The sequence below is a fragment of the Oryctolagus cuniculus genome, chromosome 7, assembly GCF_051225735.1.
Source record: "Oryctolagus cuniculus isolate XC-2025 breed Fujian yellow rabbit chromosome 7, ASM5122573v1, whole genome shotgun sequence".
Classification (NCBI taxonomy): Eukaryota; Metazoa; Chordata; class Mammalia; order Lagomorpha; family Leporidae; genus Oryctolagus; species Oryctolagus cuniculus.
The window spans coordinates 26,367,892-26,385,320 of record NC_142873.1 but is presented as its reverse complement, the minus strand read 5'-3'; the positions used below and the strand labels follow the sequence as shown (position 1 = coordinate 26,385,320).

The window sequence follows — 17,429 nt, the reverse complement described above, 5'->3', positions numbered from 1 at the left end:
TCATGCATTCAATATCCTGAGATATTTACAGAGGCCTCCATGTGCTGCATCCTGTGCAGGATTCTGGCAGACAAAACATACAAAGCAGATGCTTTCTTAGAGCATATTATAGTTGAATGAATAAATTCTAGGTCCTAAAATTATTAATCTGTGAGATAAAATTCAAAGAGAGAAGGAAAGAGGTTTTTTTGTTTGTTTTGTTTGACTTGGACAACTTAGAGAATCAGAAGTGTTCAAAAAGAAATGGAAGAGTTGGCAAAGCATGAAAGACAAAGGAGCAGTTAGGGTTCAGTGGAGTGGCTGAGTGGAGACATTTTTTAGGGCCTTAAAAATGTAGACTTGAATGTGGATAAGATTTTTGAGACAGTACATTTGACTGTTGAAACAGAACATTGAACTTCAGTAGATAATTAGAATTAATGGCAGGTTAGGATATAAAAACAGAACATACTATAGTGTTAGTAATGCTTTTCTGTGTTGCATCAATGAAATTACAGGCCAATTAATGAAACAGTTCTCTGATAGAATTTGATATGTGGCATATTTAAGCTAAGAGAACCCAAAACCTGTCCTATATCAGGATGAATATTAAAGTTTGGAATTATTGAAACTCAGAGGTCTGGATAGAAGCAACTGTAAGAACATGGAGCTTTCTTCAGCTAAGCTATGACTTGACTGCTGGCTGTTGAGGTAGCTGCATGGGAAGAAGGCACTGTGTGTTCTTGCTTACCAGTAGATAGATGAAGCAAAAGAGAAGCAACCTTATCGATACTAGGTTAAGAAAAATAAATTTTTTTTAATTTGGTGCTTTATTTCTTGGTTTTATTTTCTGTTTTATCCTGTTCAGAAGTTAGTGAGAACTATGATTTTTTTAAACATGTATTTATTTATTTATTTGAAAGAGTTACAGAGAGAGGGAGAGAAAGAGAGGCAGAGAGGCAGAGAGAGAGAGAGAGAGAGGTCTTCCATCTGCTGGTTTACTCCCCTGCTGGCTGCAATGGCCAAAGCTGTGCTGATCCGAAGCCAGAAGCCAGAAGCTTCTTCTGGGTCTCCATGTGGGTGTAGGGGCCCAAGCACTTGGGTCATCCTCTACTACTTTCCCAGGCCATAGCAGAGAGCTGGATCAGAAGTGGGGCAGCCGGGACTTGAACCAGTACCCATATGGGATGCTGTCACTGCAGGTGGTAGCTTTATCTGCTATGCCACGGCACAAGCCCCAAATATTTGTCTTTTAATAAAGTATTTTGGTGCTTTTTAAGCAAATGCATTGGAAATCCAGTGATCTTTTGATCTTGTTTTATTAGCAGTGATCACAGTGGCTTTCACACTATTTACCCATGTCCCACAATCTTTAAATACTTAGTAGAATTTTTGTAAATTATTTTCAAATTTTCAGGCAAAATTTTGTGGTTTCAAAAATCACCATTTTCTTTATTATGTTAATTACACAGCTTTAATTGAATGACAGTATTTTCTATACTAAGTATTACATTTAAACTTATGTTTAGAATTCTTCATTGCATGATTCAGTTCTTTTATCACAGAGTATTCTCTGATTAAACACGCTCCTTTTTCTAGCACTTATCAAAAGCTGTTCTAATCCATAGTCAAGGTAACAGCTGAAAAGATCACTGTACTGGGAACAGGACAGTAGGTTCTTTGCCTTGGAGGTGCTCAATCCTATGTGGGAAACAGAAAAATAAACAGATTAATTTCAGTTCAGGGTGTGTAGTAAGTGCCCAGATTGCTGAATTGCTATGGGAATTTTTTAGGGAGATCCATGACTACTAAACCCCTACATGTGGAAATTAGGAAATGTCTCCTGGTCTGTAACTAGTTTCTGCCCCCAGATAAAAGAAGAAGAAGGGCTGTCAAGTTTTGGATTGTGGGGAGTTAGAGGAAGACCAAAGCTTCTAGGAAGGAACATTCTAGGAAGAGGAAATAGCATGAGCTGGAGATTTGGAAGCAAGAAACAGCATAGTCTGTGTTCGAGTAACAGCTTCTGTATCCCTGAAACAAAGTGAGAGGCAGGGATTGGGTGAAGCTGAAGACTTAGACAATGAACAGAATATTACAGAGTTTTAAAATATGTGGAGAGGAGCTTGATTATTTATTTATTTATTTATTTTTTGACCGGCAGAGTTAGAGAGAGACAGAGAGAAAGGTCTTCCTTCCGTTGGTTCACCCCCAAAATGGCCACTATGGGCAGTGCGCTGTGCCAATCTGAAGCCAGGAGCCAGGTGCTTCCTCCTGGTCTCCCACGTGGGTGCAGGGCCCAAGCACTTGGGCCATCCTCCACTGCCTTCCCAGGCCACAGCAGAGAGCTGGACTGGAAGAGGAGCAACTGGGATAGAATGGCCACTATGGGCGGCCCGCTGCGCCAATCTGAAGCCAGGAGCCAGGTGCTTCCTCCTGGTCTCCCGTGTGGGTGCAGGGCCCAAGCACTTGGGCCATCCCCCACTGCCTTCCCAGGCCACAGCAGAGAGCTGGACTGGAAGAGGAGCAACTGGGACAGAATCCGGCACCCCAACGGGGACTAGAACCCGGGGTGCCGGCGCCACAGGCAGAGGATTAGCCTAGTGATCTGTGGCACCGCCCCGGCCAGGAGCTTGAATTTTGTCATGTAGATAATGGAGTCTATAAAAAGTCTCAAGCATGTAAATGGCAGTCTGATAATTTAGTGTTAGCTTTTTGGCAGTGATGTATAGGATTGACTTGTAGAGGCTGCAAGACAGGAATTTGGGAGATCTGTTTAGAATGTTGCTCTAGGTAAGAGAAAGTTTGAGCTAAGACAGTCATGATGGAGTTTTAGAAATGTACTAAAGAAATTTGAGTGAAGTAGAGATGGTAAAGGAGAGGTGAAGGAAAAGGAGTAATTAGAAATGTTTTTTCAAGTTTTTAATTAGAGGATTGGGTTTATAACAGTACCACATAGTGGATCAGGGATCTAGGAGGAAGAAATTTAGAAAAGGAAAAATAATTTGTTCAACTTGTTTTGATATATCTTAGACCATGAAGGGAGATCCAATTTTAAATGAGCTTTATTCCTCCCTAGCATTAATTTAAGTATCACTGAAGGATTTGAAGGAATGGACTAGTCAGGAAAAAACAATAGCTAAAGATAAGTGAAAGTTTTGGAAGTTGTCAGCTAAAAATCTATGAGAGTGGGTTAAATCTCCCATGCCATATATAAAGAGAAGACTCAGAACATAACTCTGAGAGCAGCAGAATTTATTCAAATAGTGAACAGAAGCAGCATATAAAAAATCAGAAGTCAGAGAGATGAGATGCTTAGGTGTATCATTTTACAGACTGAAGAAGAAAGAGGGTTTTAAGTGCAAGCAGTAGTCAAAGGTTCCACATGCATCAGGGAAATATAAAAGGTAAATCCTTCCATACCATGCCAGTTTCAGTGATATATTGAAGGTAGAAATTAGATTTCAGCAGGTTGAGAGCTAATTAGAGGGTGAAGAAGTTGAGACTATGGGTACACACCTTGAGAACTGGTCAAAGAAAGGGTACTTTAGTGGCTGATAAGAACTAACATTGAGTGCCTTTTCTGTCTTACACTAAGCACAGTATATGCTTTTATTTCACTTCCTCTTAATCTCTCCAGTCAATAATGTTAATTTTGAGGCATGTGTAGGTTTTGTAACCTACTTAAGACCATGTAATTAATATGTGGGGGACCTGGGGTTAACATTTATGTCTTTTGACTCTAAAGTTCATGCCCTCAGCCACTACATTGTACTATATTCATATTTGCTATAATCCCAATAATACAGTCATGAATTATTGAATCAGTATATCTCCTTTGTTTTTATTTTTGTATTTTTGTGTTATGCTGTAAGCAGCCTTCACCAATTGTTGAGTGAATGGATGTGTTATTTTCTCAACTGTCTTTTAATTTATTTGTTTACCAGAAAATAAATACGAAATGTAGGATAGAGATCAGCAGCTTTAGAGAGATCTAAGTTTGCATTCACAAACTGAGGGACTTCAGAGCAAATTACTTAGCTCTTGAACTTTTGGTTCCTTATTTCTAAAAATTAGGTTAATACTTTAATCCAAAATTCTTGGCACACACAGAGAGACCCAGAGACACACACACACACTGCACTTTCCCCTACCCTCCGACCTCCCTTCCACAGAGATATCTTCCTTTCTCTGGGTTCACTCCCCAGAGGGCCGCAGTGGGAAGTGCTGGGCAAGCTGAAGCCAGGATCCAGGAACTTCATCTGTCTCTCACATGGGTGTCAGGGGCCCAAACACTTGGTCCATCTTTTACTGCTTTCCTAGGCCATTAGCAGGGAGCTGAGTAAGAAGTGGAGCAGTTAGGACATGAATCAGCCCCATATGTGATGCTGCCATTGCATGTCGTGGTTTTACCTGTTATGCCACAGCACTGGCCCCAGGATAAGATTTAATGGCTATTGGCTATTTTCTTCCCAACTGTGGACATTAGGCCTTACACACACACACAATTCCTGAATATAAAACTAATGTAGGGGCCGGCCGGCGCCGCGGCTCACTAGGCTAATCCTCCGCCTAGCGGCGCCGGAACACCGGGTTCTAGTCCCGGTTGGGGCGCCGGATTCTGTCCCGGTTGCCCCTCTTCCAGGCCAGCTCTCTGCTGTGGCCAGGGAGTGCAGTGGAGGATGGCCCAAGTGCTTGGGCCCTGCACCCCATGGGAGACCAGGAAAAAGCACCTGGCTCCTGGCTCCTGCCATCGGATCAGTGCGGTGCGCCGGCCGCAGCGCGCCGGCCGCGGCGGCCATTGGAGGGTGAACCAACGGCAAAGGAAGACCTCTCTTTCTGTCTCTCTCACTGTCCACTCTGCCTGTCAAAAAATAAAAAAATTAAAAAAAAAAATATAAAACTAATGTAGGGGCCGGCGCTGTGGCGCAGCAGGTTAAAGTCCCAGCCTGCAGCACTGGCATCCCCTATGGGCGCCGGTTCTAGTCCCGGCTGTTCCTCTTCCGTTCCAGCTCTCTGCAGTGATCAGGGAAAGCAACTCCTTGGGCCAAGCAACTCCTTGGGACGCTGTACCTGAATAGGAGACCTGGAAGAAACTCCTGGCTCCTGGCTTCAGATCAGCTCAGCTCTGGTCATTGCGATCATTTGAGGAGTGAACCTATGGAATGGAAGATCTCTCTGGCTCTACCTTTCTCTGTAACTCTGCCTTTCAAATAAATCTTAAAAAAAAAAAAAGACTAATCTAATGGATGCTCATAATAAATTTTATAAAGTACAGAAAGGGATAAATACACAGAGGGTACAAAATCACCAGAATTCCCAATACCCACATTTTTGAAGGTTTCCTTGCAAACTTTTTGTCGGCTAAATATATAGTCAGTAGTTCCTCTTTATCTGCTGGGGATATATTCCCATGACCCCTGATAATGCTGACCCCTATATACATTCTATGTTTTTTCTTTTACATAATCCTATAATAAACTTCAATTTATAAATCATGTACAAGACAATAACAGCTAATAATGACAGGACAATTACACTAATCTGTAATAAAAGTTATGTGAATGTGCTTTCTCAAAGTTTTTTTTTTTGAGCTTTCATTTTGTCACTTAGAGGCAAGATTTTTATGATATTTCTGAATTGCTGGCATTCCTTCATTTTTGCTTTGGGGCCATTTAAGTAAAATAAAGGTTACAAGAACACAAACATTATGATACTGTGACAGTTAATTTGATAACCAAGATCGGTATTAAGTGATTAACAGGCAGGTAAGGTATATAGCTGGATACTTTGTACAAAAGGTTGAATCAACACATGTTGCTAACAGGATGGTACGGGATTTTATTGTGTTACTCAGAATGAAGTATATTTCAAACTCGTGAATTGTTTATTTCTGTATTTTTCCATTTAATATTTTTGGACCACAGTTGACTATAGGTGTCTGAAACCATGAAAAGGGAAACTGCTTAAAGGAGGACTACTTATGTATAAATTTTTGTCCTGTAATTTAGCATAAAAATTTTATAATAAAATTAATGTTAGTTTACTTTTTTGTAACATTTTCTGCAAAATTTTAGTACATATTATGTTCTCATAGTTCAGAATTCAATAGTAATTTAGTGAAACATATCTGTTTCCCTTGACACATAGCTACCCACTACTCCCTGGAGGCATGCAAGAAAATGCTGTTTTAATAAAATTCTTCCAGAGAAATTCATGCACATAAAAATGTACACAAATGGTATAATATCACATGTATTATTGTACCTTGAACCTTCCCTTCTTTATTTTTTTAGTTTTAATGTATTCATGGTTAATTTAAAAAGTCAGAGTACTGAGAGGTTGTGTTGTCCCCTTCCTCCCACTCCCCTCCCCATCTCAGAAGCAATTTCCTTCTTTCTTTTGCCTTACCTGTTTATTGGAAAGACATAGTAACATAGAGGGGGAGTCAGGCAAAGAAATCTTCGATCTTCTGGATCATTCTCTAAATGCCCACAAGAACCAGGACTAGGCCAATCCAAAGCCAGAAGCCAGGAACTCCATGCAGGTCTCCCATGTGGGTGACAGGAACTCAAATACAATCTGCTGCCCTTCAGGCACTTGAGCAGTAAACTGGATTGGGAACACAAAATAGCTGGGACTTTAAGCAGACTATCCAGTATAGGGTGTGGTATCCCAAGTGACCCTTTGCTTGCTGTGCCACAAAGCCAGTTATTACACTATATTTATGGACGTATAGTATGATAATTTGATACATTCATATAATATAATGATCAAATCAGGGCTATTACTATTTTCATCTCAAAACATTTAGTATTTCTATGTGTTGGGATATCTAGTTATTTTAAAATACATCATAAATTGTTGTAGATTGTACTTACCCTACTGTGCCATAGGATATTGAAACTAATTCCTCCCGCTAATATTTTACTATGTATTACTTAACTTCTTCCCTTTCCCTTCTAAAACTTCTCTGCTGTTTTCCATTTGATCAAATATTTTGTCTTCCACAAATGAGTGAAAAAATGTACCCTATTTATTTCACTTAACATGGTGTCCTCTAGTTCCATCAGTGTTGCTGCATAGGTGGATTTCATTCTTTTTTTAGCTGAATATTCCATTCTGTATTTTTCTATATATTTTATTCATTTATCCATCAATGGATACCTTGATTGATTCCAAATCTTGGCTGTTGTAAATAGTTCTACAGTAAACACGATGTGCATTAATTTCTTTTTCTCTCTTTGCCTTTCAAATCAAATAATTTTAAAAATGTGTTTAAAAATATAGAGAGAAATCTTGAATATTTCTGGATTACTTTTTTTTTTAGATTTATTTATTTATTTGAAAGTCAGAGTTAAACAGAGAGAGGAGAGGCAGAGAGAAAGAGAGGTCTTCCATCTGCTGGTTGACTCTCAAATTGGTCCCAATGGCTGGTGCTGCACCGATCTGAAGCCAGGAACCAGGAGCCTCTTCCGGGTCTCTCTCGCGGGTGCAGGGGCCCAAGGACTTGGGCCATCTTCCACTGCTTTCCCAGGTAGTAGCAGAGAGCTGGATAGGAAGTGGAGCAGCCAGATCTTGAACTGGCTCCCGTATGGGATGCTCGCGCTTCAGGATGCCACAGCAATGACCCCCTGGCTTACTTTTTATATAAAATTTCCTATTTTACCTCCTCAGTATGTTGTTTTCTTTTGAATGTTAGTTTTTTGAATTGTGTAAGTTGGTACTTTTTTCAAGCAGAAGAATTATCAAATATTAGAAGTTTCAAGCAGTTCTAATAGAATATTTTTTCTTTTAAAGATTTATTTTATTTATCTGAAAGAGTAACAGAGAGAGAGAGAGAGAGGGAGAGAGGGAGGGAGGGAGGGAGGGACAAGGGGAGAGAGAGAGAGAGAGAGAGAGAGAGAGAGAGAGATTCCATATCTTGGTTCAATCCCCAATTGGCTGCAATGGCCAGGGCTGTGACAGTCCGAAGTCAGGAGCCAGGAGCTTCTTCTAGATCATCCACGTGCAGGGGCCCCAGCACTTAGGCTGTCTTCCACTGCTTTCCCTGGCACATTAACAAGAAGCTGGATCAGAAGTAAAGCAGTTGGGACTCAAACCACTGCCCATGTGGGATGCTGGCATTGTGGGCAGCAGCTTAACCTGTTTTGCCACAATGCCGGCCTCAGAAGATTTTTTTAAAGGATATATTTATTTGGAAGGTAGAATTACAAAGAAAGGGAGAAACAGAGAGGGAGGGTGGGAAGGAAGGAGAGAGGAAGTTGTAGAGGGATTGATTGATTTATCTAACTTCCGTCTTTTGGTTCACTTCACTCCCCATTTGGCCTCAATGGCCAGGGCTGGGCCAGACTGAAACCACGAACCTGGAACTCCATCTGGGTCTCCCATGTGGGTAGCAAGAACTTAGGCTATCTGCTGCTTTCCCAAGCACATTAGCAGTAAGCTGGATCTGAAGTAGGACAGTCCAGACTCAAACCCATGGTCATGGGATGCTTATTGTCCCAAGTGACAAATGAAGCCACTGGGCCATGACATCAGTTCCAGAAGATTTCTTGCTAAATTAGTATCCTGGTATTCTGTTATTTTTATTATAAATGACAATTGTTGTTATTTTTTAGAGCTGGTTGTTTTGTCCTGAATATAGAGTCCGTTGTTTTGCTTTGTAATTTTATACCTGGGAATATAGTTTTTACATCTATGATTTCTTTTAGTAAATGATTCTTTTGAATTTTCTACTTGTATAAACTTATTACTTTTATCTATTAACTCATTTTTTGTGACTCAAGATAATTTTGTTCTCTACTTTCCCATTTTTTAACCTCTTTAATCACTGTTATTTAATACTAGTGATGATGGACATTCTTGTTTCAGATTTACATAAAGATGCTTTTTGGTTTGTTCATAAGGTATGATGATAGCTTTTAGGATGTGTTATGTGTATGTTTCCCATGTTACATATATACTTTGTCCTATTTTGTTGATTTAAAACATCTTGATGGCTGTGTAAGTTTATGAGAAGTCTTAAGTAACTATGAAGATAATCAGAAGACATTTTTCCCTGATACTTTTGCATGGCAAACTAAGCAGATTTTATTATCTTGACCCAGTTTTCAATCAGTGTACTTGATTAGAATAGTAATATTTTCCTTAATTATGTTCCTGGAAACTTTCTCCCTTACTGATTTCTTCAGAAGTTTTACATTTTATTTCATAACTACTATTAACCTGTAGTATTCATTTGTGTCTGTGCTATCTTTGTCGATTTTTGATAGCACTTTAAAGTTCCCTGTGTAAAAATTATTTGAAAACTTTACTTTTATGCTTTGAAACACTTTAGCTAATTTAGGATTATTTGTTTTTAAATATCTGGTGAAGTTTAGGATGTCATTGGCATCTGGTACTTTCTGAGAAGGTTAGCCCTTTGACAACTTTCTCTGTTCTGTCTATGAAAATATGATAATTATCAGATACTTCTTTGGTGAAGCCTTTCTTGTTGTACCTTCATGGAATTTATGATACTTTACTTGGAATGCTGATACTATTTATATTTTTCTTAGAGATTTAAATAAAAATCCCTTGTCCTAAGTACATTTATCTTCATTATTAAATTGTTAAATTCTTAAGAGTATTGGGATAGCAACCATCTGCTTATTGCCTCTAATTCTGATCCTTATAGAGAATATGTTGACTTAACAGTTTTTCTTCTCTTACCGACCTACCCACCCACCTTTCCTTCATTCCTTCCTTCTTTCCTTTCTTCCTTCCCTTCTATTTTTCTATTTTGTCGGTGATTGTGGTGATGGGTGTTTTACAGGCTTCCCAGTTGGCGTGTATGTTGTAAAGAGAGTTCTTCAACTTCAGCATCATCATATTACTCTCAAGATGACAATTGTGCTTTAGAAAATGAAGATGTACAATTCCAGAAAAAGGTACCTTAAATAATGTTGACATTTGGTGTATGTTTTAGCTTTTGAAGACTGTCTGAAAGCATTCAAAACGAGCAATTTAAAAAATACTATGCCATAATTTTTGGTAGAGACTGGTATATTACCTTGTTAAATCTGAAGAGTTACTAAGGCAATTTTGAAATTATGATAATGTGGAGATACTTATTCACATTGCTTGCATTTGGAATTTAAAATTTCATTATCATCCTTAGGCCCCCACTAATGCATGTTCAGAGAATAATGCATGTTCAGAGAACTGAAAATTAGTGCTCTTCTTTTTAATGCTCTCAACCGGGAGTGAGAAACATTTTTATTTAAAAGGCCATTTGGGCACTTTATTATTATTTTTTTAATTTTTAAAGATTTATTATTTGTTTGAAAGTCAGAGCTACAGAGAGAGAGAGGGAGAGACAGAGACAGATCATCCATCTGCTGGTTTATTTCCTGGATAGTGGAAACTGCTAGAGCTGGGCCAGCCAGTGGCGAGGAGCTTCATCTGGATCTTCCACATGGATGGTGGGGGCCCAAGCACTTGGGTCATCTGCTACTGCTTTCCCCAGGCCACCAACAGGGAGCTGGATCATGGGACATGAACTAATGCCCATATGGAATGCCAGCATCTCAGGAGGTGGTCTCCGTTACAGTGCTGACTCTATTTGGATATTTATTACATCATTCATGGGCCATACAAAATTATCAACTTAAAAATTAGTAGGTTTATTCAGTTTTGAGTCCCACCTGTGATTGGCTTGGCAGGGCCAAACCAATTAATTTCATGTGCCTTATATAACCTACAGGTCTGATACTCCATACCCCTGTGATACTTAGAATATTTCTAAAGAAACTCTTATAAATTAAAAGCTATTAGAAATGAGTATTATGAGGAGAACCTGCAATCAGTGGCTTTATAGTTTGTTTTGTATAATTAAGCACAGTGACTAGATAGAGTCCAAAATATCTGATGGTCTCTAAATTTTTATTTTATCACTTTAAATGGTAAAAGGTGAGTATCAGCTAAGTTTAGCTTTTGTTTCAAAGTACAGTGTGTTTACAGAAGTAATTTTTTAAAAATTAATTTTTTTTTATTTGAAAGTCAGAGTTACTCAGATTGGGAGAGACAGAGATCTTCCGTCTGCTGGTTCACTTCCCAAATGACTGCAGTGTCTGGGGCTAGGGCTGGGGCTGGACCAGGCTAAAGCCAGGAGTCAGAAGCTTCATCTGGCTATCCCATATGCGTTTCAGGGACCCAAGTACTTGGGCCATCTTCTGCTGCTTTTCTAGGTGCATTAGCAAGGAGCTGAATCAGAAGTGGAGCAGCTGGGACTCGAACTGGTGCCTGTATGGGATGCCAGCTTTGCCAGGCAGTGGCTTAACCCACTACACTATGATACTGGCCCCCAGAAGTAATTTATACTGACAATAACTTTCATATTTATATCTGATTCTCCTCCAAAAGAATCAACTTACTATTTCTTGTGAAAATGTTCAGACTTTTTCTGTAGGTATAGATAAATGAATATTTTCTTTCCACTAAAATGTTATATAAATATTCTCTACAAATTGACTTCTTCTCTCTCAGTGATATCTTTCCATAATAATATATCCTTCTGAATAATTTTTTATTCCATCATATAGATGCATCATAATTTATTCATAATTTCTTTACTAACACACTTTTGCATTGTTGCTCAGATGTGTTTGTGTGTCAACATACATATTTGTTATATTCACATGCTTGGCGTTTTGGGGGGGATCATGATATTTGGAATAAATTATTTAAACTTTTGAGTTATGTGTAGAATATATTTCTGTGATGGAGCATTTAAAATTTTGAAAAGTTAGTAAAATGCCTCAAAAAACTATAATTATATGATTTCACATATAGTCTATAAGACTTAGATCTAGTCTCTTCTTTGATGAGATATTTGGAGACCAAATATTGTAAAAATGAATTTAAGCAAACCATTGTGTGTGTGTGTGTGTGTGTGTGTGTGTGTTGGGGGTGGGAGGCAAGAAAGAGATTGAGTAAATGTAGATTTTCAGTAAACATGTAGATATTTGTGAAAAGCTCAGGTAAGCAAAGATGGATATAAACTTTGCTTTTATGAAAATAACTCTAGAAGGCTTCTTTAAAGACATATGGTATCTGAAATCCTAGCTTGAATATGAATAGAAAACATGCATGTAAACAAAAGTAATTAGGGTCAAGGGCATACCAGGTAGTTTTTTGCTGTACAGAAAGAGGTAGTTTTTAATTACCTCTTTAAGACTGTTTTATGGAACAATTTTATCAGTCTTTTTTCTTTGTTGTAATATAGGATGAAAGAGAGGGACCTATCAATGCTGAGTTACTGGGAAAATCAGGTTCAAATTTACCTGTTCCTCCAGAAGAACATAAATTAAAAGATGACCACATTGTGGATTCACAAGTAAGCCATTTTAACAATATGCCCTTTCAAACTGCTTTACAAACTTTTCTTTGGTCCTCATTGTGTACTTTTTTTTCTTTTTTAACTACCATATAACAGGACGCAAGACTGTTTACTTTCTAGTAGTACTGCTTTTGAGAATGTGTATAATTACAGATTTAATAATAAATGTGATTATTTTGTATGTTGTTAACAGTTTTAGTATAAGTCTTAATTTCCTCTCAGTTTCCTTATGGGCTCATTGTCTTGTCTATTTACATTTTTTAGATATCAAACTTATTTTCTAATCTTTAATTACAATTGAAGGAAGTATATATAGAACATAAGGTATTTTGATACCAGTATTTTCACATAGTATGATATATGAATTAATAGATTACAAGTTAAAATATTTCTTCCCTTTTTCTCTCATTTTTACATTCTGAGCATTGTTTTCTATTTTGTATAACAGACTTTATGTAAGATGATAAAATGCTCAGGCATCTGGAAACCATTTAATATCAGTAATGGCCTAAGGATAAGAATAATTGATGTAGAGACCAACTAAGGAAATATCTTAAATTTTTAAAAAACAAAAAAATTTCACCTCAGTACGAGAGAGAATATATCCCCTTCACTCTGATATCTCTAATATAGCTAAGGCTGTTTTGTAACTTACTGGGTTATCTAAGGTGATAAACCTTAATTTTATTAGTTTCTGGAAGACATTTGTCAAGAGATTATGCATAGTAACAGTAGAAAAATGAGACTTTCTCCCTTACAATTGTATGAAGAGTCTTGCCATTATTCATTTTCTAGAATTTTTATTATGATATATTCTTTTTTTTTTTTTTCTTTTTTCAGGCAGAGTGGACAGTGAGAGAGACAGAGAAAGATCTTCCTTTTCCGTTGGTTCACCCTCCAATGGCCGCCACGGCTGGCGCGCTGCGGCCGGCACACCGCGCTGATCCGATGGCAGGAGCCAGGTACTTCTCCTGGTCTCCCATGGGGTGCAGGGCCCAAGCACTTGGGCCATCCTCCACTGCACTCCCTGGCCACAGCAGAGAGCTGGCCTGGAAGAGGGGCAACCGGGACAGAATCCGGCGCCCCGACCGGGACTAGAACCTGGTGTGCCGGCGCCGCTAGGTGGAGGATTAGCCTAGTGAGCCGTGGCGCGCCGGCCTTTTTTTTTTTTTTTTTTTTGACAGGCAGAGTGGACAGTGAGAGAAAGAGAGACAGAGACAAAGGTCTTCCTTTGCCGTTGGTTCACCCTCCAGTGGCCGCCGCAGCCGGCGCGTTGCGGCTGGCGCACCGTGCTGATCCGAAGGCAGGAGCCAGGTGCTTCTCCTGGTCTCCCATGGGGTGCAGGGCCCAAGCACTTGAGCCATCCTCCACTGCCCTCCCGGGCCACAGCAGAGAGCTGGCCTGGAAGAGGGGCAACCGGGACAGAATCCAGTGCCCCGACTGGGACTAGAAATTGGTGTGCCAGCGCTGCAAGGCGGAGGATTAGCCTATTGAGCCACGGCGCTGGCCCATGATATACTCTTGCTCAAATGCTTTGAAGTGCTTACCACACGTTGTTTACCTATGCTTATTGATATAGTCCCTGTTAGCCACATGTGGCTATTGAGCACTTGATATGTCCAAATTGAGAGTTACTAAAAGTAGAAAACGCACATTGAATGTTGAAAATTTAGTTGAAATAGAATATAGGGGCTGGCACTGTGGCGTAGCCGGTAAAGCTGTCACCTGCAGTGCCGGCATCCCATATGGGTGTTGGTTTGAGTCCTGGCTGCTCCATTTCCGATCCAGCTCTCTCTGCTATGGCCTGGGAAAGCAGTAGATATACCAAGTCCTTGGGGCCCTGCACCAGTGTGGGAAACCTGGAAGAAGCTCCTGGATCCTGGATCCTGGCTTTGGATCAGCTCAGCTCCGACTGTTGCAGCCAATTGGGGGGTGAACCAGCGGATGGAAGACCTCTCCCTCTGCCTCTCTCTGTGTAACTCTGACTTTCAAATAAAATAAATAAATCTTTATAAAAAAGAATGTAAAATATTGGATATTAAAAAATGTTGAAGTACATATTGAAATTATAATACTACATTTTAAGATAATGCAATTTAAGCCCTTTTCTCAAGGCCTTTACCACAGAAACACAAACTGTATTCTTTTGTATTTTACTTAGTATAAATTATTCTCCAATAATTGTGCTTTGTATTCTCCTGACTCTATGCCTTGTATTTTCTTTCTGCTCCTGTATTGGTCCTTCCCATCTTCATGGTTTATGGCTTACCTCTTATATCTGTAATAGTTGAGGGATGGGGAATGTCCAGCTTGCATACTGTAAACCCTGTGAAATCATTTGGTCTGGCCCTGCAAAGAAAGCTGCAGGTGGGACTTAAAATTCAGTAAGTCCAAATTTTTAGATTGATTATTTTGTATGGCTTGGGAATGATGTTCTAAATGTCCAAATGGACCTTGGCACAAAAATGATTCCCCACACCTGGTCTGTAGTTTTTCTTTTTCTTGAACTGAATGTGAGCTTCTTCCAGTTGATACTCACTGAGCATTTAACTGCGTATTCTTTGCTGGGTTCTGTGTTAGATACTGGGGATAGTAAGGAAGATAGTCTTTATTCAAGGCATTTGTAGTTGAAGAGAGACATAAATAATAGCAATTTAAATGTTATAGAAGCTGGGAGAAACATCTACAGGGAATGATGGAGGTATAGAAGAAGGAGAATGACTAATGTTTAGGGTTGTAGGGGAGTAGGTGTTGATAGATAGAGGTTTTCATATATGAGTGTTAACTGGATTTCAGATTGTACTTTGGAGGGGTGAATGGCCCAGGGCATTTAGGACTGAAAGAGCCATGAGCATTATTTATTACTCTATAATATTAAGTGTCCATGTCTTACATTGTTGTTTATTGATACTTTTTTTTTAAAGACTTGTTTATTTTATTTGAAAGAGTTACATAGATAGAGAGGTCTTCCATCTGCTGGTTCACTACCCAATTGGCCGCAACGGCCAGAGCTGTGCTGATCCGAAGCTGGGAGCCAGGAGCCTCTGGAAGAGGTCGCCCACACGGGTGCAGGGGCCCAAGGACTTGGGCAATCTTCTACTGCTTTCCCAGGCCATAGCAGAGAGCTGGATCAGAAGTGGAGCAGCCAGACTTGAACCGGCATCCATATGGGATGCCAGCACTGCAGGCAGCAGCTTTACCTGCTATGCCACAGCGCCAGTCCCAGTTGATACATGTTAATATACTTAACATTGGATTATTTTTGTTGTTACTAGCATTCATTAATTACAGTCAGAGGAAAGTGTTTATAGATCCTAGTACAAAATAAGAAGTAGGAAAAGAGAATGAGACAAACTTTTTTTTGTACTTCATGAAATGCCATGAAAATACGTACATCTGTATTTTAAGATGAAATGTATTCTGTAGGGTGATAATGTTGGAAGAATTTTTTAAAAGTAATTTTTAAGTGATCATTCTTTAAAATTTTTCAGCTTTGTATAAACTCCTGTCAGCTAAAAAGATGATTTATTAATCTCAACATTTAATAGTGCCTTTGCGTTTTTTAACAGAATACAAAGAAGTTAAGTGCATCGATAATTGAGACACTCCCTGCAGTTGATTTACATGAAGATTCTTCCAGTGTGGTTGTGGAAAGTGAAAATGTTGAAAATATTTCCAGTTCATCTACCTCAGAAATCACTCCAGTCTCAAAGCTTGAGTAAGTCATTACACAGTGAAAATCAACAACTTCGAAATCGAAAACAAACAAAAATCCTTCATAGTTAATGAGAAAAATTTCTTAATATTTGTCGCTCCCCCTCTTCGTGGAGGAACGACACTGAACCCTGCCTAGGCTTCATATCCGAGTCACGGCACCATTATGTCGCTCCCCCTCTTCATGGAGGAACGACACTAAGCCCTGCCTAGGCTTCATATCCGAGTCACGGCACCATTATGTCGCTCCCCCTCTTCGTGGAGGAACGACACAGGACCCTGCGCTGTTCTTTTCGTCTGCTCGGCCCTCCCCGGGTTTGCTGCTGGTTCTTCCCGGGTTGGCTACTATCCCTTCCACCTCCGTGGAAGGGCAGTTCCCCCTGGCCACATTCCCCACTTCCGCAGGGGAGCGGCACACCGCCGGCCGGCTCTCTCGGGGGCTGCACAGGTATTCCCCTTAGATGTTCCTCTTAGATGTTCCCGGTGAATGCCGTCTCTCTCCTCCTTTATAGTCCTCCTCTGCCAATCCCAACTCGGCTGCCCACATGCCGAGTACGCTGCTCTCCTCCAATCAGTAGCAAGTCCTACAGTTTATTGGTTGAACTGGAGGCAGCTGTGCGGAAGCTGTTTACTTCTCTCCCAGCGCCATATTGTGGGAGAGCAGATGCATAGAATAAGTCTTAATTCCAGTAACTCAGTCCAGTCCGGGCTGCTCCCCACAATATTGAGCCAGACATCTTTCAGACTTTGGGGTTTTTTTGGGTTTTGGAACATTTACATAGATGTTAGTAGTTGGCCATTTTTGATTTTTGGATTAGGGGTACTCAACCTGAGGATAAGGCAGCATGATACTTAAGTTTGAAGTTTGGACTAATTTATAGTGCCAGTGTTGTATATGCATGTTTTATTTATTTGAAAGAGAAACAGAAAGATAGAGAGCTCCCATCCCCTGGTTCACTCTCCTAAATACCCACAATGTCTCTGGCTGGGGCCAAAGCCAAGAACCAGGAACTCATTCCAGGTCTCCCGTGTGGGTGGCAGGGATCCAACTACCTTCGCCTTCGCCTTCACCTGTTTTTCGCATTAACAGGAAGCTGGAATTAGGAGCAGAACTAGATCCTGGACCTAGCTACTCGGTGTGGGATGTGGGATCCCATGCAGTGTTTTAAGTACCAGGCCAAATGCTTGCTCTGGTGTATATGTGTTTTGAATATAGTCTTATAATGAGCTTAGTTATTTTGCTACCTACATGAAGTTGATTAGCTCATAACAACGCAGACTCCATAGTGTAGATAAAATGAGGTTCTGCTTCGGAAACACAGTGCTTATTTGAATAATGATCCCAATAATTGTAAAA

General features: G+C 39.8%; 1 protein-coding gene across 9 annotated transcripts in view; it reads left to right on the top strand.

Moving 5' to 3' along the window:
- Positions 1-17,429, top strand: part of SUCO (SUN domain containing ossification factor) — a 123,395-nt gene that overhangs the window by 12,023 nt on the left and 93,943 nt on the right. For 8 of the 9 annotated variants that reach the window (XM_089299533.1, XM_070077348.2, XM_051857109.3 and 5 more), the window contains exons 2-4: positions 9,794-9,908; positions 12,245-12,355; positions 15,928-16,076. In XM_089299533.1, coding sequence (XP_089155659.1) covers positions 9,794-9,908; positions 12,245-12,355; positions 15,928-16,076 — 375 coding nt within the window. The remainder of the gene's footprint in view (positions 1-9,793; positions 9,909-12,244; positions 12,356-15,927; positions 16,077-17,429) is intronic. The other variant, XM_051857113.3, reaches the window with a different exon arrangement.